The sequence below is a fragment of the Lepidochelys kempii genome, chromosome 4 (genome assembly GCF_965140285.1).
Source record: "Lepidochelys kempii isolate rLepKem1 chromosome 4, rLepKem1.hap1, whole genome shotgun sequence".
Classification (NCBI taxonomy): Eukaryota; Metazoa; Chordata; order Testudines; family Cheloniidae; genus Lepidochelys; species Lepidochelys kempii.
Window position 1 is genome coordinate 55,795,380 of NC_136383.1, and position 21,638 is coordinate 55,817,017.

Below are 21,638 nucleotides of genomic sequence, written 5' to 3' on the forward strand. Positions count from 1 at the left end.
AGATTCTTAAACCTTGGGTTGACTGCTATAGCTATCTTTAGAAATCTCATACTGGTACTTTCTTTGCATTTTGTCATATCTGCAGTGAAAGTGTTCCTAAAACAAACAACATCTGCTGGGTCATCATTCGAGACTGCTAGAATATGAAATACATGGCAAAATGCAGGTAAAAAAAAGAGCAGGAGACATACTATTCTCCCCCAAGGAGTTCCGTCAAAATTTAATTAACACATTTTTTTAAACAAGCATCATCAGCATGGAAGCATGTCCTCTGGAATGGTGGCTGAAGCACGAAAGAGCATGCGAATGTTTAGCATATCTAGCACGTAAATAACTTGCAATGCCGGCTACAAAAGTGCCCTGCGAATGCCTGTTCTCGCTTTCAGATGACATTGTAAATAAGAAGCCAGCAGCATTATCTCCTGTAAACATAAACTAACTTGTTTGACTTAGCGATTGGCTGAATAAGAAGTAGGACTGAGTGGACTTGTAGGCTCTAAAGTTTCACATTGTTTTGGGGGTTTTTTAGTGTAGTTATGTAACAAAAATCTACATTTGTAAGTTAAACGTTCAAGATAAGGAGATTGATTATGGTACTTGTACGAGGGGAATTGAAAAATACTATCTCTTCTGTTTATCTTTTTTATAGTGCAAATATTTGTAATATAAAGTGAGCACTGTATACTTTGTATTTTGTGTTGTAATTTAAAATCAACATATTTGAAAACAGAAAAACATCCAAAGGTAGGTAACAAATTTCAATTGGTATTCTATTAACAGTGCAATTAAAACTGCAATTAATCAAAGGGGGAGGGATAGCTCAGTGGTTTGAGCATTGGCCTGCTAAACCCAGGGTTGTGAGTTCAATCCTTGAGGGAGGCCATTTAGGGATCTGGGGCAAAAATTGGAGATTGGTCCTGCTTTGAGCAGGGGGTTGGACTAGATGACCTCCTGAGGTCCCTTCCAACCCTGATATTCTATGATTCTATGATTCTAAGGATTCTTTTTTTAATCCCGATTAATTTGAGTTAATCGCATGAGTTAACTGCGATTAAATCGACAGTCCTAAAAGGCATAAAAACTCAATTGCAAGTTAGTCTTTTGTGACCTTTGGAACTTCTTTTGTAATATAACTCAATAAAGAAACAGTATCTTGCAAAAATATATAACCAAAGAAACAGTGGGGTTTATCTCAATTTAAACTGAGATATTTTAGTTTATAAAAATGTTCTGAGAATCACAGGAAGAACATTTTATAAACTACATTTATCTTTTTACTATGTGATTTCCTTTTTAATTCCTACAATAATTTTTTCAAGAAGTACTCAAAAACAAACTCATACTGTATCCTTTAATAAAACACCCTCCTATTACTTGTTAAATGTTTTAGTAAACCCTCAGTTGCAAGAAATAACTAGGCCAGAACTACCATTCAAAAGTAAGTTTGTAACCTTATTTGAAAACTTTGTCAGAGTTAATGCCTGTATTTCAAAGAGGTCTCATAGATAATAGGAACTTCCTGAGCTATAGTCCAATCCTGTGCTTTATGTTCCCTCCTAGGCCATAGAAGCTCCAGTCACAGCAAAACCAGTGCAGCTCCACTGCAACAAGGAGCAGGATTTGGTGATGACTGAAAAGGGGTACCCTTCCCCTCCCTTTTGCAGCATGATAAGCTAACCATGAGGCAAATGACGCAGTGTTTTAGTAAGGGCGCATTTAAACACCTCCAATAACAATGCTTAAGTTACTACCATTGATAAATTATGCAGAACTGAATTACTCTTTGATTCCTCTCTTAACACACTGCTTGTCAGTGTTGCTGTAACAAGGGATGCCACATTTCCACCTTGGAGGCACACACATCTCAAATAAAGTAATTCATGTACATACTACTCTGTAATGCAACTGCCAGATGTGAGTGAGGCATATCGAATTAACATTAAATAAACTTCACAACTGGAAGTGGTTTTTGTTTGTTTTGTTTTTTTATATGTCTGCTTTGAATGTCCCCTCTATTCTATCAATGTATTACTTTCACCACCCTTGTCTACCCACATCATAATGTATATTTACCAGATGAGAGAGAGTTAAGTCTCTATGTGCAGCTTTAATGTTTGCATTTTCCAACTTCAGTGCTTGTCCTATCAACCTTAACATTCTGTTAAAATATTTTCCCCAAACAAATTTTTGTTTCAATCAGCCTTACATCAATTCTAGCTTTTACTATTATGATAAGAGCTATAGTGCTTAGGGTAGTTTACAATATATCTTTAAGAAGCATTCCTTACAAATATAGATACTAAGCCCAACAGTAATCTACATAAAGCACTTAAGTATTTAAATCTAACCCTATAGAGCACATGCTTGACTTCCATTAAAGTTAAATGCTTTGCTGAACCCGGATGGTTTACTGACTCTAGGCCTCCCACCCTACTCCCACTGTAGACTATTTCAGTACTGCCTGAGTAAAGGCTTTGCAATGTTAGTCTCACTATTGCAATAAACGTACCAATATGCAAATATCTTTATAACAGTCAAATGTCCAATAATCGAATCACATTTACAGTGCATATATAAAGCTGTAATGGTTTTCATACAGGACATTTCAGAAACCACAGTTTTCCAGTCCTTATTAAAATTATGAATTTGTATTTTCAGTAGAATTTTGCTAATTCAGCTTTCTTTAACCTGCATATTTTAGAATCTGCACACAAAAATTGGTGCCATCTTCTCACTTCTCAGCAAAGATTTAACAGCAGACTTCTGTAATGAGGTCTTATATTACTGAAGTACATGACGAGATTGTATAATACTATGCTATTTTCATATTAAATTAACCAGATAAATTTGTGTTGCAGTATCCTAGTTTTCTGTGTGTTCTTTCAGTTACTCACTAATTTACAAAATTCAGTAATTAGGGAAAATTGTCAAGCTTCCACTGTGTTTCCATATCCCATGACCTTTCTGACCTCCAGATTTTCATAAAAGATAAAAACATTACGTAAAAGAGACAATGTTGTGGATACAGAGATTTAAACACACAGCTCTCTAGGGCACAAACATCCATGTTACATATTTTGCTCCATGTGGACCTTTCACTGACAATTTTCTGGATGCAGCATCCAATAGAAATTATCTTGCATTAATATTTTTTCCATTGAAAATTAAGCCTCAAAAGCCAAATTTTCAGAGGATCTTGTAAATGTTGTGCTAAGTATTTACAAAATCTGAATTTGTGAGCACAAAAAGCCCCCAAACAACTGAGGAAACAAAATAGTGGGCCACTGGACACAAATGCACATAGGTACGGCTGAGGAACACTTTGAAAATTTGGCCTCAAATATTCATATGGTCCTGTAATTTTAATTTACTCTCTTATTGAGGGAAATTTAAAACAAAAAAAAAAAACAATTTACTGCTTTAGCAAGACTACACCAAAAATTATTAGAAAAATAATTTATAAATAAGCTATAAAGATGCATCATTTAAATGCATCATTTAAAAAATGTAAGCAAGCTTAAAACTTTTACATTAAGAATCATTACTTAGCAGCCCTGGTCTACACTGGGGTGTGGGAAATCGATTCAAGTTACGCAACTTCAGCTACGTGAATAATGTAGCTGAAGTCAACGTACTTAGATCGACTTACCATGGTGTCGCCACCGCTGCTGCTCCCCCGTCAACTCTGCCTGTGCCTCTTGCAGTGCTGGAGTACAGGAAAGCGCTCGGGGATCGATTTATCTTGTCTGAACTAGACGCGATAAATCAATCCCCGCTGGATTGATCGCTGCCCACTGATCCAGCAGGTAGTGAAGACCTACCCTTAGTGACAAACTTTTCATACTAATACATGTGGGAAGCTAAGGTAGGGAAAAATCCTGCCAAGTTTGGAGAACATTTTTGCAGCTTGGCACTTTTCTATAATGTCTTCTAGTACGAGGTTCTCAACCTTTTTCTTTCTGAGCCCTCCTCCCTGCCCCCCAATCATGATATAAAAAACTTACTCCTGAGGGCATTCTGCACCAAAAAAGTAAAAATTCTGCACACAATATTTTACAAATTTTAATTTGTCAAATAAACGTGGAGGCTCCAGCATGGCATTCGGGAGCACAGGCCACTGGCTCCACAGAGGTGGGAGATCACTGTGCAGCTCTCCGCCAGAACACTGACTCAGTGGTTATGCTGCACCCAACCCTGACACAGCGCAAGGACCAGACCTGCCCCAGAAACACACCAGGGCGCTGCCCCCTCCATGCCAGGTGCACCAGGTGTGGGCAGGCGGGCTCAGCAAGGCAGGATCCAAGTGGGCTTAGTATGGGGGGTGGGATCTACATGTGGGTTGAGAAGGTTCTGTCTGGGGCAATCTGGATACACAGGGGCTTTTGGGGGGGGATTCTTGGGGCAACAGTAATGGGAGTCTGCATGGGTGTCCAGGTGAAGGTAGTTGGGGCTCAGTGGGGGGGGGGGGGGAAGAGGGTGTCTGGGAATGATAGAGCTCAGCAGGGGGCCTAGGTATGGGGGCCTCAGTGGGGGGTTAGATTCTGGGGGAGTGGGGCTCAGTGGGGTGGGGGTGATCCAGGTGCAGGGAGAGTGAGGCTCACCGGGGAGGAGGGGGGTGAGGCTCGGTAGGAGGGACTGGGTATGAGGGGGTCTGGATGCACAGGAGTTGGGCAGAGGGGGGAGCAGCTCCCTATACAGGGATTCCTCCTCCTACAGCTGAGGAGAGATGGGTGCAGGAAGCGGGGGGGGGGGGGGCGCGGTGGGAGGGAGAGTTTGCAGAGATTCCTACAGCTGGATGAGAGTTCTGGGGGTGGGTCTGACCTGGCCCCGGATACCGTGCAGAGGAAGAGGCAGTCCTATCCTCCCCACCCTAGCCAGGACTACCAGTCAGGTCTTCCCCAGTCCCGCCCCCTGCCCCACAGTGATTTACCTCTCTGCCAACTGCCCTGGGCACCCAAAACATACTGCTGTGGAGGGTCGCATGACTGCTCTTGTGGCTTCCCTTTGCTTCCCCATCAGAAAGTCATTTTTCTGAAGGGATACAAAGAAATCTGTGGGGGACATGAAATCTGCGCATGTTAATCAATTTATTAGTGGTAAACCTATAGAAATATTGGTTGCTTGTTTGCACCAAGAGGACTAAGAAAAAAATAAAATAAAATGGAGAGCATATTCGTGTCAGGTGTAAAAACTCCACAGCGCACCTGTGCCACAACGGTTTTCTGCATATAAAAAGCCAGAGCCAGCATTAGGGGGTGGCAAGCAGGGCAGTTGCCTAAGGCTCCATGCCACAGGGTGCCCCACGAAGCTAAGTTGCTCAGGCTTCTGCTTCAGGGCCAGGTGGTGGAGCTCAGGGCCCTGGCTTACAGCCCTGCATGGGAGGAGGAGGAGAGGGGATTCGACTTTCTGCCCTGGGCCCCAGTGAGTCTAACACTGGCCCTGCTTGGGGGACCCTCTGAAACCTGCTTACAGCCCCCACGGGGCCCCAGACTCCTGGTTGAGAACCACTGCTCTAGTAAACAAAAAAACAAAAAACCAAACAGAGGTTGAGTCGGATTATAAATTGAAAAAATATTTGCTAGGTCATTATTTCTGTGTCAGATAAGAGTTAAATATTATCTAGAACAGTCACTTATTGAAAACAAAGTTTATTTACAAAATATTTGTGATATTGTGACATCAGATTTTAACCAGAACTATCCATTTAAAATCATTGATGATTTTACTCAAACCATCGTGGCACAATCTGGGTTTTCTTTTTAGCACTCTATATAGCAGAGACACAAAGTGGATATGTTGCTGACCCTGCAGAGCATTCTGGAGAAGCAGACCCCTATGGTTGCAGACAGCAGCTTTTCAGGACTGGGGCCATGTTACGTATTCCAGTCTGTCTACTCTGACAGACTCCACAGTTTTAAGCATACAACTATTGCTACAAATGAATGAATATACACATCTAACTTTAATACACATCTTTTTAAAATATAATCAGCCACTAACATTTTAAAGGTCATACACACATTCTGCAGGGTTTGTTTGTTTAACATCAGCAAGGGCTTGACTGAAAGCTCACTAAAGTCAGTTAAAGTTTCTTACAGTTAAGCACCTGCTTAACTACAAGCATTTGGCTAAGTTCCTTAACTTCAGTGGAATTTAACTGCAATCCTGACTAGGGATGCTTTCCTGAATCAAGGCCAAAAAAGAAAAAACTTTAAAATAATAAAACAAGGCAAGAAAGGTTTGCCTCTTCAATGAGTGGTGCTAAACTCCTCACAATAGTCAGGAAAAAAACTAAAAAGTTAAAAATGGAACCCATCAAATTGAAATGGCATTGGCCAAAAATGTCACTCAAATCACTGAAAAATAAAAAAAGTTATACCTGAGTACTTTCTTTTATCACCTGTCTGAACAAGTAACCCTTTTGAATCACAAATCTAAGGCAATGCCCCAGGGCTGTTTCCTCAACCATCTGTGCATGCATCTTCCCACTCTTGCACGGGAAGGGGATGTGACCACATTCCACTTGGGAACTATATTTGGGGAGGAAGTAGAAACTGGGCAGTTTGGGGAGAGATACATTGTCCCTCTCCAGCCCCACTGAGGCTGTATTATCTTTCTGCAGTATCCTCTTCCCAACCCCTGCTATACTTGGGGGCCCCAAAGACAGCAACTATGAGTCCCCAGTAGTATAGCTACCATACAGCCACTCTGCCATAGAGTCAGGGAACTTTTTTTTGTGGGGAGGGGAATGGAACATGCAAATCCCTCCACTGGGATGGTGTTGGGGGATTGCACAAAGGATTTTACCATGTAAGGGGATGAACTGGCCCAATATGTGAATTTTAATTACTATCCAAATTACTATTAATAGCTGTTAGTGGTAAACCTATAGAAATATTGGTTGCTTGTTTGCACCAAGAGGACTAAGAAAAAAATAAAATGAGAGCATATTCGTGTCAGGTGTTCTGGTAAGTTGCTGGGAAAAGGCACATTTGATGAAAAGAGCCTCAGCACCAGACTTTTCAGTTTTACTGTTGTTTCAAGCAACCATGACATGTTCCTTAACCATTTTGAAAGTGACACAGCTGTCATGATCATGGGACTTAGAACTGCATTTTGCCTCAGATGAGCAATCAATCACTTTTAAAAAAAAAAAAATCTTATTTTCCATTCTGAGTGCACATTTCTCACAATGAAGTCATACAACTAAACGTAAGTGATTGCTATTTACTTTAACATTTCTTAGAGATACCATTCCTTTTGAAAAAATATATTTAAATGTGTGGTGCACACAAACATTTTATGCACATTTTTTTTTAAAGAAAAAGACATGCTGTACACACTAGCATAAAATTCAAAAGAAAATGTATTTTTGCATGGGAAAACCACTTCTTTCCTCATATTAAGTACTAGTTCTACAAATAATAAACCCTTATTGACTAAACATCAAAAGAGCAACAATTATGAAAGACAAAATAAATGAGGAGAAAAGGGAAATGTTCCGGATGATGGTTTGTACTGGGTATAATCAGCATGGTGGCAAGAATCTGTCATGTCTGGATAATGTTTATTAGATCTCGTTAGCAAGAACAATTGACTTGTGATACCTATTAAACTGGGGTTTTCATTCTCATTAACGGTCTCAAGATTAATGCTCAAAACCTAAATTTAACTCTGCTCCATGCCCAGCCATCCTATGCCTTTACCATGTAAGGCAGCTGTAAGTTAGAGGGTATCTTAGTGTTCATTATATGTGTGCTGAAGAGAAATGGTGTGAGGTTCTCCCCTCTCCTCCCATTAATAGGGTGGACAGGGACTGAGAAAGAGTTAAGGTTGTGAATTGAGACTTAATTGAGATATTCCTAAAATAGTTCCTAAAATACAACTCTTTTTATATAAGAGTTTCTGCACTTACATTTTGACATCTGAACAGATCTCTTTCGGCACTAACGAGATTAGTTTCTCTGTGGCAAATAGATTCCTATCTCCATGAAACACCACACACAATATAAGCAAATAGACAAAAGTTCTTATGTTTTGAATTTTTCCTTCAAAAACAATCCTAAGTAACAAATACTAAGAAAACTACAATACATTTTAAGTAAAAAATGCAAGCCATTTCTGAATTAAGAAAGTATTCAAGAGAATCTACTCTACTTTCAAAATGGAGCTATGACATTTACTAATCTATAATGTGAAAATGACCTCTGAAATTTCTTTCAAACTTCATACAAAGAATAAAATCTTCTCCATCCTAAGAACAATTTTTTTTCCAGGTCAGATTGTTTCCCTTAAAAAAATTATAGAAAGGGGGTTTGTAAAGAAGGCTTATGATGGAACCACGATTGCACCTGTAATTATGGAGCCATTCCAAACAGCTAAAAAGCTGTAGTATTGTTTTAACACCACAATAGGGTTATGCTGTGAAAATGAAAATATATGCTCCCACTCTGAAATATACAACAGATGGGTGGACGCTATGCCCAGGGAAAGCCCCACATCTTCAATGTGCCTCTGAACAGATGCAGCAGTATATGTACATGTTAAAAATTTCAGGATCTGGGTCACATACATAGTAAGGACGACAATGACACCCATACCAAACATGCATCAAGAGTTTGGATTTCAGTCTGAGGGCACTGATTATTTACCTATTGGTCTAAATAGAGGCAAATAAGTGGATAGAGCTATCCTTGACTAGCATGACAGGCAGATCACAAGGCATTCTTACCAGTCTTGTAGAAACAAATTGTCAATTAACATTTCGTATGTCCCTACAGAGCAGTTTAGGCATTTAATTGTTGGTGAACATGCTCATAACAATAAATGTATAAAATATGTCACAAAGTGAAACATACCAAAAAAAGTCATTGTAACATATGAGCGTGCGCAACCCTTACTCATGATGAGTAGCACTTAGCCATGAGAGTACTTGCATGAGTGTCACTAGGACTACTTACAGAAGTAATGACCTCAATGTGATTTCCTCCCCCCCCCTTAAATATTTCACTAATCCTCTAATGAACTTTATTCTAGGATACAGAAAACTATAGTTTAAACTTAAATGTACGGGACTGCAGTATACCCAAGTTTTGTATTTGGGGTAGAATTTTCTAGTTGAGACAGATACCAAAAAAAATTTGTATTATGTCAGCAGAATATGTGCTTTATGGAATAGCCAAAGCAAACATGAAATATGGCTTGGAAAATGATAGGGTAGATGAAGAATGACTGGATTGGTGTTTATTTACATGTTTATTAGGCTTGGGGAAGAACATTTTCGTATTTCTTTAATTCTATCTTTTGCCCAATAGGCTTCATGTAGGCAGATTTCCATCCTTCTTTCAGTCACAAGTAGTATATTCTAGTTTGCTTTTTTTAAATTAGAACATTCTTTATTTTTCAGATTTTTAACAATTGTATAACTACAATATATTTTTCTGTGATTTTCCCCCCCATGAAGGAAAAAGATAGATGTTGCATTCCCAAAAGGTAGTGAAACTACCTATCAGAGCAAGGTACCTGAGGTGGGAAAACCTGAGTTCTGTCCCCAACTCTTCAATTGACTACTCTGTACAATCTTCAGCAAATTATTCTGGCTGCATCTACACTGTCAAAAACTGGACATTTGATTCACCAAAAAGAGAGTCCACCAGTGCAGCTCTCCTGGCAAGTAGTAACAGTGCAAGCTGTAATGTAGACAGGGCTCAGGTGTGCTCTGAGCAAGGTTAGATAGATAACACAATGAAAATGCTTAAGTCCTGTTTACAGTACAATTTCCACCATCACTATCATCAGTATAGCTGCACCAGTGCTTAATTATAGTTCTCATCATTACCTCTGTCGAGTAGGCCTTCAAAATCTCTATTCCCAGTGTCCCCACTTATAAAATTGGCACAATAATACCCATTTTTATGAAATTCACTGAGACCCCAGGTTGAAGAGCTTTACATTAGTGCAAAGTATTATTACTACTCACTTGTGGTGTTCCTACAAAACTATGATAAATGCATACTATCAACAATTCTAAGGTCAATTATTTGCACTTACTTGCAGGCTTCTTTTATACCTTCTCTATTCTAAATACCCACACCATCGCATCTGAAGTATATGGATACGCCATTTGTTAATAAAGCATGACTACTTATGATTCAGAAAAGTAGTACACAATTCAAATGATATTGGCATATTTCACTTCACCAGAAGTGAGGAAATCAGATTGTAGTTGTTTCAAATGTGTCAAGTCTTTAAAGCCCTCCTCAGTTTAGGAGACATTTCTCTGTCTGTGTAAACCACAATGTTCATACAATTACGATTCAGAAATAACATGTTTGCCACAGATCCTCACGCTTAGTTTTTAAATTTAGTCAATTAAAGACAGATACAAAGTTCATAACACAAAACTTAAAAGTCCCTAATGTACCATTTCCATTTTGTTTACTTCCTTCTGACCATCACCAACAGTACAAAGCATTAAAGCAACAATTAAGAAAGAACAGCCAGCCTATATGGCACATGAAAGTAATGGCAACAAGCTCCATTATTAAAAATACTTATGGTAGAAGCTCAAAACATACTAAGTAGCACTATCACATCAAATGATAATATATTCTGTATTTAAATACTGAATATGAAACATGCAGGTTGTTCTTATTAAAACCAGAATCAAAAAGCTAGCAAGGTTAATGGAGAAACTGACTAATAAATCATTGAAATGCACCTAGAAAAGAAATATGTATGCAGCTTTAGAAATTAAAAAGAAAATATAAAGCCTAAATTGTGCAAAAAAATAATAATCATTATTATTCATAGAGAGTCATATTTAGACACTGGGTAGTATGAAAAAAACCAAAACAAAAAACAAAACAGAATTTCAGTTTGCTCACCTTGACACATTTTCTGGAATGTATTCTAAAACTGGATACCCGTCATGTCTTCTGGATGCTAAGTCAGTATGTGATTTCCATGTCTCAACTAGTGTACTGACTGGAGGAAATGAGCTCACATGCTGAAAAGTCTGCTCTCTAGCAACAGGTCGTGATAAAGATATTGTGCCTTGAGCTCCAATCCTGTAGTGAAATGATTGTCCACCTGAATTCACACCAACAATGGCAGAGGATGGCATACTGTTCTCTTGATAATAGCTGCCATCATCAGGCTCCTGTTTAATACCCACAGGTAGGCCTGGATTTGGAAACACACTACCTTCACAATTGCCATCAAATGATGAAACAGGTGGTCCTAAAATCCCAGAAAGAGAATAATAGTCTTTGTCGTCCATAAATGAAAAATATGAACCATCCATAAATGGAAATGGATTTACTGCTTGATTCCCTTTAAAAGAGGCACCAGAACAAGAATGTTTAGCGGATTCCTGTTTTACTGGTACAGAAAATGGGGAATCAGAGTTGATTTTACTGTTTTCTCCAATACATGAACTACTGAATTCTCCATCTGGGTCAGGCTTTATAAACTGAACAAGATTCATCTGACCAGCTACACAATTGTTTGAGATGGCATTCTCCATTTCCTCCATTTTAGGAAATGTGATTTCTTGAGTACCTTTGTCTTTTGTTTCTGGACTAGGAATAGTATCTTGGCCTGTGCTAGGTCCAGCAGGTGTGCCAGAAGTAGGGAAGCTTAGGGCATTGTTTACTGGGCTACAGATAGAAGATCCCACAGTGCTAACAGCTGGACTAGAAAGACTGGACCTATTATTTGTATTGGAAGGGCTGGCAATAGAGCACCTTGAGTTCATGTTTGCAGGACTGGACACAGAGGATCTCATAGTGATATTATTAGGACTTGAAACTGGAGATTTCACACTGCAGTGACTAGGAGGGCTTGAGATTGGTGATTTCATGCTACTTATAGAAAGAGGAGATCCCACATTACTAACATGTGCAGGACTGTGCAATCTAGAGCTCCGGTTTTCAATGTTAGGTGAGCATGACAAAGGAGTTCCCTGGCTGACTGGACTGTGCGCTGGAAAATGTACAAAATTAGTAGAAGTAGTTGAGGATACACAGTTAATGCCAGGTGGGCTACAAACTGAAGGAGTCATGTTCTGAGGACTACCGCCAGAAGGAGTTTTCTCAGGACACATTATAGGGCTTTTGACAATAGTGCGCATGAGACCACCATTCGTAGAACTTCCAGAGTCTGATATCAAAGATATCAAGGGCCTATTTGCACTCTTTAAGGGAGAGGCACAATGGCCATTTTCCTTGTAGAACTTTACCAGCTGCTCAACATTTTGGTAAGTCTTCCCAGGACTTATGCTCCCTTGTTGATCATAGGTATAATCAGCATCTCGTATGGAATCCATGTATAAACCCATAGATTCAGCTACAGTTGTTGAAAGTTCCTTTGAGTCTGACTCACTCTTGATGTCAGAGTTTAAAATACCAAGCTGATTATTATCTTGCTGCAGGCTAGGGAGTAGTTCAGGTTTTTCTTTGCTGTTTCCTTGAGCACTGCTGTTTGGAAAAGCACCAGATACACAGCTTACGTTTACAATCTCCATATAGTTACTCTCATCAGTCCGTTCTCCAGCACCTGAAGAAGAATACTTCACAGATTGAGAAACTTGACCCCACCGTTTCTCCATGTCTAAGCCTTCTGGGTAACTGTAGTATCCTTTTGTCTCCATAACTAGGAAAAAAATACAAAAAAGTAAAATTCATAAATGATAGGCTTTTTATGATTCCATATTACAATTCAGAGATGTTAAGAAATCTAAGATAACATCACATGATAAAAGTATTTCCTATATATAATCTAATATCATAAATGCTGTTTTAAAACAGCAACCATAGATTCTGATTAGCCATAACATAACCATGCAGACAAATAGGAGGTGTACAGATCACCTCTGCCTATGCAATTACTTTAGAGGACTATTAAACCTTACCTCTGGGAGCTGAGGGAAGCACAAAGGCTGCACAGCTAATGCTTCCTCCAGAGAAGCAATGAGTAAATAGTGGGAGGAGGGGGACAGGCAGTGAATGGACCCATGATTCCACACTCCCCTCTATGCCAGCCAGCCCAGGTAGAAAATGAGCTGTACCGTGAAAAAAGGCTGTAAGCAAAATACTCCTCACCTAGCACAGTCGCTTACTCACTGCTGTGCATAAAACATACAAATTTAGTCTTAGATGATTTTGAAAAATCTAACAAAGACTTTACTGAATTAAATGTTAGTTCAATGACTATTAGTGATTTTAAAAGTTATGCACAAAATGAAGCGTAAATGCTTATAAACCTTACAGTACACAAATTTTTTTTAGTTTGATCAATATATTGAGTGTTCAGTTTTCAATGTGAATGTCTAATCTATTTAAAACTGTAACACTTTTTTCTTCCCAATTTTTTAAAAAGTTTGTAGTCAACCTAAACAAAAGAATTTGAAAGCAGGATTTATGCTTTTTGCTTAAAAATATAGTCCTGACCCTGAATTTCTTCTTTTTTCAGCCAAAAGCATCTTTGCAGACACAGGGAGCAGTATTGCATCACCACTAAATCCTATCCCCAGCTTGTTCCTTCATTAAGGCCTGCCTGCTCATGTCCCTGCATACAATGTCCCACCATCTAGTCAGTGGTCAGCTTCTAGGTTGGACTGACTGTGGTGGCATTTGCATTATTTTCTTTGGCATCTTAAGAGTTTGTCTTCTGCAGTGTCCCCACCAGTGTAATCTTTTCCAAATTGCAGCCAATCCTCCTCTCCTTCTAATTTCTTTATTTGTCTTAAAATCATTGAACTTTACACCTGCCACCTTTGGAAGAACTCTCATCTGTAATGCCTTCAGATGTCTACTTAATTGAATCAGCTGCTTCCAGACCAGAGAGTAATACTGTTTGGAAGGAAACAGTATGGAAAGTAGCAAAATCATATGAAGTTTCATATAAGATAATTACAATTATAAAAGCTATGTACGAAGACTCCTGCAGTGCCATAAGAATCATTGGAAAAGCAAGCAACTGGTTCAAGTCAAAGTTTGGTGTAAGGCAAGGGGGCATGGAATCACGATCGCTTTTCATCATGTTCTTAAACTGGACATTAAGAAAGGAAGACAAGTTGGAGACCGTGATATTGGACGATCGTGAGTTAAGCTCCTTAGTTTATGCAGATGACATCATACAACTAGCACACATTTGAATGAATGGTTAGACTCCTTGCTACCTAGGAAAATTGATGTAGTCCGTTTGAATATATAATAAATGCCAAGACGACGACATGCATCTTGAAAAAGGGACAATACATAAAAAGTGTTGAAACGCTGCTGCAGTGAAGTCACAGAACAGGTAGAAACTTATGTGTACCTATCAGTGTTGACATTCTGTCAAGGATGAGGTTAAAAGCAGACAGCTGTGTCTTAGTCACAAGTGCTGCACAAAAATTTACAAAATTATGGACTAATAAAAGCACTATGTTTGGTATCAAATTGAATTCCTTGCACAACCAAAATTTTGATTGTCTTCAATAAACCAGTGTCCTACATGTCAAACAGTATTCATATAGGTTAAAATTTTCAAACATAAATGCCTAAAGTTAAACATGTAAACCAATATTTAGACTCCAAAAGAAACATATTTTAAATGTGTTGAGCACCCCCCAATACTCACTGAAACCAAATGAAGCCATGAGTATTCAGCATTTCTAAAAATGAGAACACTCATTTAGAGGCATAAATATGGATTTAGAGTGAATTTTAATCTTGAGCAGAGGCCCAGCAGAATATTGTGCACCACTTCTGTCCCATTTAAGCCACAGAACTTAAGTCATGCATACATACCACTGCACAGGGGTAAATTTCATCTTTAGTGCCTAAGCATTAGGCACAAACTTTTCAAGCTTAACAAATCAAAGCCTATAGCAGTCTAAGTGGCAAACTCCCTGATCCAGCAGCTATAGGAAGAGGTCCATTCTTTGAAAGATACATTTTGGGAGGGTAAAAAGCCTGGAAAGATTTATATATCGCCTGTTATAAGCTAAGTCTAAAAGTACCAGTAAAAACACGTGACAACAGGTTCCTTGGTGGTGCTGATTATTGCCACTAATAAGTGTTGCAGTGGGTACTAATGCTAAGAAGTCTATAGGATCAGGTTTTGGTTTTTGTTTTTTAAAAGCAAAAATTGATAAAAGAATCCATTGACTTTCATGTATGCACATCGTATCTCTACCTGATGTACTGTACAGACATTTATTTTTACAAATCTCTAAAAAGTTTTAGCTCAGGGTCTAATTCACAACTGACGACAATGGAGGGAGGGACTGTATTTATATTGGAAATTATATTTTTATGCATTTGCAATTTTATAAATGTTTATATTATGAAGAAACCTGTTCCCCAAACCTCAAAAATGTACTTGAACATTAACACTTGTGACCTAAGTGTTTCACCACCGAACAGATCAACAAATGTAGTCTTTGCAGTCCAAGTCTCCAGACAATCAGGCATAAAACCCGTTTCTCTGCAACGGTCAAATAAAAATAAAAATTACATGGTACCTGGAATCCCTGTACTGGGAAGGTCACCTAGGTATAAGAAAATCAGAACTAAATCCAGTTTTTTGAATTCCAATATCTAAATCTGTGACTAACTTGGAAATATGTTTGGTTTTTTGCTGTTATTTGAGTTTTCTTTAAATATCATTCATCTGTGTGCCACTTTGATGACCTAGATGTAATACTACTCAGGAGATCCAGGTTTTATCCTCAGACCTGAATGTCCCAAGTCAGTGAAGTACCAATTACAAATGAAAGCAGATTGAGAAGGACTGGACTAAACAGACTGCTGCAAATCTTAAATGCAAAGTTAAGGACATTGGACCATATTCTTCTATCAATTACTCCCAGGCAATCACAGTTACTTCAGCAGCACTGCACAGGGTAACAGAGCAGAAAATGGCTCACATTCTCTTTCTTTTGCAGAATTCCCATTAATGGTAAAGGGTGTTTCATATGCAAAACAAGAGTAGTATATGCCCCTTGAAGAGGAAAAAAAGTAGTGGATATAATTATTTTTCTATTTGTCCTAAGACATGGAGCATTACATGGGATTTTGTGCGTGCATGCACACAGGGTGGGAGTGTAGCATGTTCCTAGTTGCTGAATTGTTTTAAAATCTCTACTTATAATTCTTCTATTTTTTATTTCTTTAAGTTATTTAATTTTTTTTTATTTAAGATTAAATTCAATCCATGTTTTCAAAATATTTTATTTACCTATTTGCATTCAGGATTAAAAGTGAACTTTTGCTCTGAAAAAAAACAGAAAAGAGACAGCCATTTGTCTTTCATCTAATTCTTATTTGCTTGGCCATGTGTGTTAATTAACAAAGATATCTTTGCTTAATTTAGAATTTTCTCCCTTAATACCCATCACCTCCTCTCACTTATCCTACAGTGATAGAATGCTTAATTTATGATTTCTTAATTATTTTCAAGACAGCATTCTGTGATGGCCAACGCAGACTTAAGACTTCAGAATAGGATCACACAGCTAGAGAAAGCTCTTATTACACAAATATGAATAATTACCAAGATAGTAAATGGCGCATGGAAAGTTATATGTAATCTTTATGTTTTAATGTTCTCTTTTTCGCACATCCCGCTCCCCTCCCTTCCCTTCCCCCCTACTAAACAGTCTAGCTTTATTTTTTCCATGGGAAAATTAGATATTCTGTACTGGCTTATAAAATATAGGCAAAGTTAGCTAAATTTGAGAGACATACAATTCTAATTTAGAGTATGAAAATGATTAGACTACAATACACAAATGGATTTGTACAGTACATCTGAAAAAAAGGCCAAGAATGGAACAAAAGGAATAGTCTCTTTGACTAACCTTACAAAACAAAATGATGCCAGAAAAATCAAGGAAACATTGAGGATGTTTGTCATTGAAACCAAATAACCATGAAATGTAGCTAACTAATTGATTACTTACTATATATATGAAGCCACTGATTACAGAGGGATGAGCATTAAACAGATCACTGCATTTAGTCAGTTTGACTTCCACCTAGATTTAAGACAGCTGGTTTTATATTGGAAGTTGTTGAAACTTATTGACCTATTCCTGACAATTACAAATCTGATCTGTGGATTTACTTTTTAAAATGCAACAAACAAAACTTGGGGGGGGGGGCAGGAAGAAGGGGAGACTCTCTCTTGGTGTGGGAAAGCTTGGGTACAAGACACACTTGTAAATGTCCATATGCATTCCAAACACAAAGAGCCTAACCTCAAATCATAAAATAATAAAAACATGCAGCATCTCCTGCTCTAAAAAGGGACATCTGAAGACCCATCTCCCCTTACAAAAACAAAACAACGCACAAAGCCCTACCTCCTTTGCAAAGTGGATACAACGACACAGCCATAAGAGGACAAGAACTGCCAGTGCTTCCCCCGGACACCTGCGCTGTCTGTCTCTACCTGTTGCTACAGTCTGCATTTCCATTAAAGTGTAACCCACCTAAATCCAACCTCCAGGCCAGAAAATGCGGATGGTTTCACATTAGAACAAGAAATAATTATTCGCCAGCAGGTAAATCCGCTGGCTTCCCTCTTAACCTGAAGTTCGCTACGTCGCCCAATGACACTGAGCAGGGCAGAAGAAGAAGAAAAAAAAGGTGCCAAGTCCTTTTAAAAACATGTCACATGCTCAGATAAAGTTCAAGTTAATATCCCACCCTTCGGTTGCCTCCACTGGCGGAGGGAAAGAAAAGAGACGCGCTATTGGGCTCAGGCGGGTTTCTCATTGGTCGAAAGCCGTTTCAGTCAGCGGGCGGGCGACATGACTGATACAAAGTTGCTGCGACACAGGCTGGAAAATGTATCTCTCCTTAAAGCCACAGAAGCTGGTTAAGAGCGCAGAGCCTGGGACAGAACTACCTCTCCTAATGCAACATGCAGCCCTCCAAACATCCCTCTAGTCCAGTTCCCCAGCCGGAGTGGAGTCAGGACAGTGGCCAGCTGCTAGCGACTGGAGGAATTAAACACACCTCATTACAAACTAACAAGGGAAATACTTTTAAAAAGTGCCTTTAAATGAATCCAGAAGGAGGGAGGCCCCCTCCAAACGGAGTCTTGGCGGGGCTGTGCTGGAGAACGTGCCCTCCCCGCTGGGGTTTCTGTCCATTTCACTCCCCACCCCTTTGTCTGAAGGCGGGGGTGGGGGTGGTTCCTCTCCTCAGGTGGAACTAGAGACTAGGGTCTATAAAAAGGGAGCCTTTGTCCCCGCCCACCGCAGTCTCCCGGAGACAAAGTTAACTCCACCTGTGCCAAGGTGAGCAGCTTCGCTGGCCAGGGAGCAAATTTGGAAGGACGCAGCCTTTTCCTTTCTGTGCTTACAATCATCGCTTCTTACCAGTGCAGCAAGACTATCACGTTTCCATTTCAATTTCCGTGTTTAAACAATGCATGAATGGGCATGTTATCGATGCGGTAATGATTTAAAACAGAGAAACTCACTAAGGTTCAAGGACTTGTCCTTTGCTTGCCTCTGGGTTTCATTTTATTGCGCCTGGTGTAGTCTTTGTAAATGGTGCGCACAGATTTTGTCTCTTTCCTCCTTTTCAAGTGAGGGTAAATGATAAATGGGGGACAATAAAACAGTTTCAAAATTCGAGACACTGTCTGGAGCCCGAAGCCTTTAATTTCACCCTCCTTGTTTGCTTGCTTCCAAAGTTTATAAATATTTTTAAAAGAAAAGAATACAATGTAAACTTTAAAAAATGATACACTCCTCAGGAGTTCTATACCAATATCCTTTAACCCTGGGCTTAAAAATCAGTAATAATGATGGGCACTCCTAAACATCAATCAATGAAAAATGTAGGTTTCCCCTTCTCCAGATTTTGACACCAGCAGCAATGGTGTAGAGAGCCTCTCTTTCTCGCCAGCTAAAACCTGACACAGACACCCACCCATCCCTTCTTGATCCCATTTCTCTCCATTTAATTCCCAGACAAGAATACACTCCCTCACGCCCCGACCAAATCCTATAAAATTAGAGGTACCCTGGGAAAAAAGGGGGGAACCTGCAGAAGAATCGTGCAATAAAAGCGGTTTAAGAGTAGACAAATACATTTAAATATTCCGTGGCATTTATGGTTTTAGAAAGCTGGGGATTACATGTTTTAGCAGACGGGCGCAGTAAGATATTTACCTTTAGGATTTTTATTTAAAGTCACGTGTCTTCCATGTTTTAATATTCTTCCAAAAATTGATCTCCACTTCCAGACCCCGCAGTAGACATGGGCCGAGGAATGAGCCAGGCTCCCAGACCCAGCAGAGCTACCCAGAGACACAACTGCTAATGAGTTATTATTTAAGCAATGGACATGGGGGGTTTTAAACATAAGTTTTAAATGATATGAATAGGATCGATTTTGACCTGGACACACAATCTGTTAAAAATCTCTGTAGACACAGTTATTAGTTCTCCCCGCTCAACACATTTCCCTCCAAACTAACATATCTGGTCCTTGCTTTTTTGCTCTATTGCTTTCCCCATAAAGAAACGCTCTCTACCCGCCCTTTCCCCCAGGACTCTGTGCAAGTGATTTGACTGCACTCACCTTTTCTAGGACATGGTGGGGCGGTGGAGGAGGCAAGACCCCTGGCTACTGCCAACAAGCCATCCAACAAGCAGCAATCGCAAGAATTAGGAGGAAACAATGATGTAGATGCGACTGAAAATGCTCGAGGTGGTTTTAGTTATATCCTGGAAGAAGGGGGCTGTAACACTCTCACACACAAACCCCAGCGGCAGCAGTTCCTCTCTGACTCCAGTTCCACGGGAGGCTGCAGCACTGTAACAGTGGAGCTGGAAACAGTGAAGTCCACCCGGATCAGCTCCTCTCTGCTCTTGGTGACAGCTCCCACCATAGAGGGTTAGATGGGGGGGGGCGGGTTCCCCCTTGTGTCACACCCTCATCCGCTGCTGAAGGGGGGAGTCGGATCCAGCAGCGTGGAAAGAGAAAGAACCACCCTGAAAAAACTTGTCATTCCAGGTAAAACTCCCAGCGACGCCACCCAGGAAGAGGGAGGCGAGAGTAACACGGGTGTAAACTTTTTCCTCCCTTTTATGCTGACAAGCCCTCTGTGCTTCCCCTCCTGCGTCCGTCCTCCTTCACCTTCCTTCTCCTCCTGGCGCTGCTCCGCACTCCCGGTTTGGCTTCCCCGTGTTTTTCTCACGCACAGGAGGCTGTAGCTGGCTCTTGTTCCTGGTTTGTGGAGCTGCTGGAGGAGAGGGAGGGAGGAAGGAGGGAGGCAGGCCGGGGTGGCGGTGGGGGGAGGAGTATCGCTCCCTCCCTTCTCCCCAGGCGGAGCGTGTCTCTCGGCTCTGACAGCAGCAGTCTGAAGCGCCCGAGCCCACCCCCGCCCTCCCGGCGGCGGCGGCGGCAGGAGGAGCAGCGAGCGCCGCAAGGACTCAGAGTCGCCCTGCTCTGGCTGGCCGTACCGCGCGTTCGCCCAGACACCGAGCGGGGCTGAGGGAGGCGAGCGGAGCAGGCCCGGCCAGCGGGCAGGGCCACTCCGCAGCCGTCAGGCGGAGAGCAGCGCTAGCTGCTGCCGCCGCCGCCCGCGAATGGAGGGCAGAGGCGGCGGCTGCCACTGCCGGGGCTCTGTGCGGTGACGCACGGCGGGAGCCACCTTCTGCCCTGGCTGGCAGGGTCATGACGGGGTCGCGCTGGCCGGCGGCCGCAGCGCTGGTGCTGCCCGGTGGGCCCACGGGGACTAGCGCTGCCCTGGTTAAAGCCCGGCCGGGGGACACCTCCGCGGCTCCAGTTGGCGAGTAAAATCCGGATCCGCTGTAGCTGCGCTGAAGTGATTAAAGTTACGTGGGGCTGACTCCGGGCCAGCCTGACACAGCCCAGCTGGTCTTCTTCCCGCAGGTGTGCGCTGATTAGCTTCAGGTGTGGGAGCCGGCCTTCGCCCTCCCTAGGGGGAATGTCAGCTTCCCCCCGAGAAGCCCTTTCTTTCCACCCCCGCCTTGTGCCCACAGAGCCTGTGGAACTAGGGGTGCTGACACCCGGCCCTGGAAGTGGTTTCCATCCTATACAGTGTGAATGTGTTCAATGGCTCTCAGCACCCCCATTATGCAAATTGTTTCAGCACCCATGGGCTCAAACCAGTCATGGGGGGGGGGGGATGAAAGCCTGTTACAGGTTTTTTTCCTACGGTTCCCTCCTTCATGGTTACACCCCAGAGTTGGCCTCTGGGGTCCTGAAAACCCATAGCCCTAGTTGCTTGATTTTTCTTGGGGGGGAGGGGACCTCCAGCATCATTTCACCCTTGTAGGAGCCAGCTCTAGCCCAACACACAAGTGGTGCTAAAACCAGTACAAACTGCCTGCAGCTGAACCATCTCTGCTGAGCATCCAACCATTGGCTGCAAGAGGAAGCTCAAGTGTGTGAGAACCAGTATGGTCTAAGCGAGGACTGAATGCACAAAGGGCTAATCTCAGCTCAGAGACTGACATCCACATTGCTCAGATGGCCCGCAGCTTGAGTGCAATCACTCATTTTAGACCCAGAGTTACCAATGAGATATACAAAAGTGAGGGTTGCAAACTTATGACTGAAAGTTATTTACATCAGCATTGAAGAATCATGTAACTGAAGGTA

The 21,638-nt window shown here is 41.1% G+C and overlaps 1 protein-coding gene across 12 annotated transcripts in view; it reads right to left on the reverse strand.

Annotated features, from left to right (window-relative positions):
• NR3C2 (nuclear receptor subfamily 3 group C member 2) overlaps positions 1 to 20,588 on the reverse strand; it is a 280,828-nt gene extending 260,240 nt beyond the window's left edge. For 3 of the 12 annotated variants that reach the window (XM_073341308.2, XM_073341306.2, XM_073341307.2), the window contains exons 1-2: positions 19,178 to 19,577; positions 10,887 to 12,654 (exon numbers count right to left, since the gene is read on the reverse strand). In XM_073341308.2, the coding sequence (XP_073197409.1) occupies positions 10,887 to 12,654; positions 19,178 to 19,370 (1,961 nt within the window). In that variant the 5' untranslated portion in view covers positions 19,371 to 19,577. The other 9 variants (XM_073341310.2, XM_073341311.2, XM_073341313.2 and 6 more) reach the window with 9 other exon arrangements.
• Between the last annotated feature and the right edge of the window lie 1,050 nt (positions 20,589 to 21,638).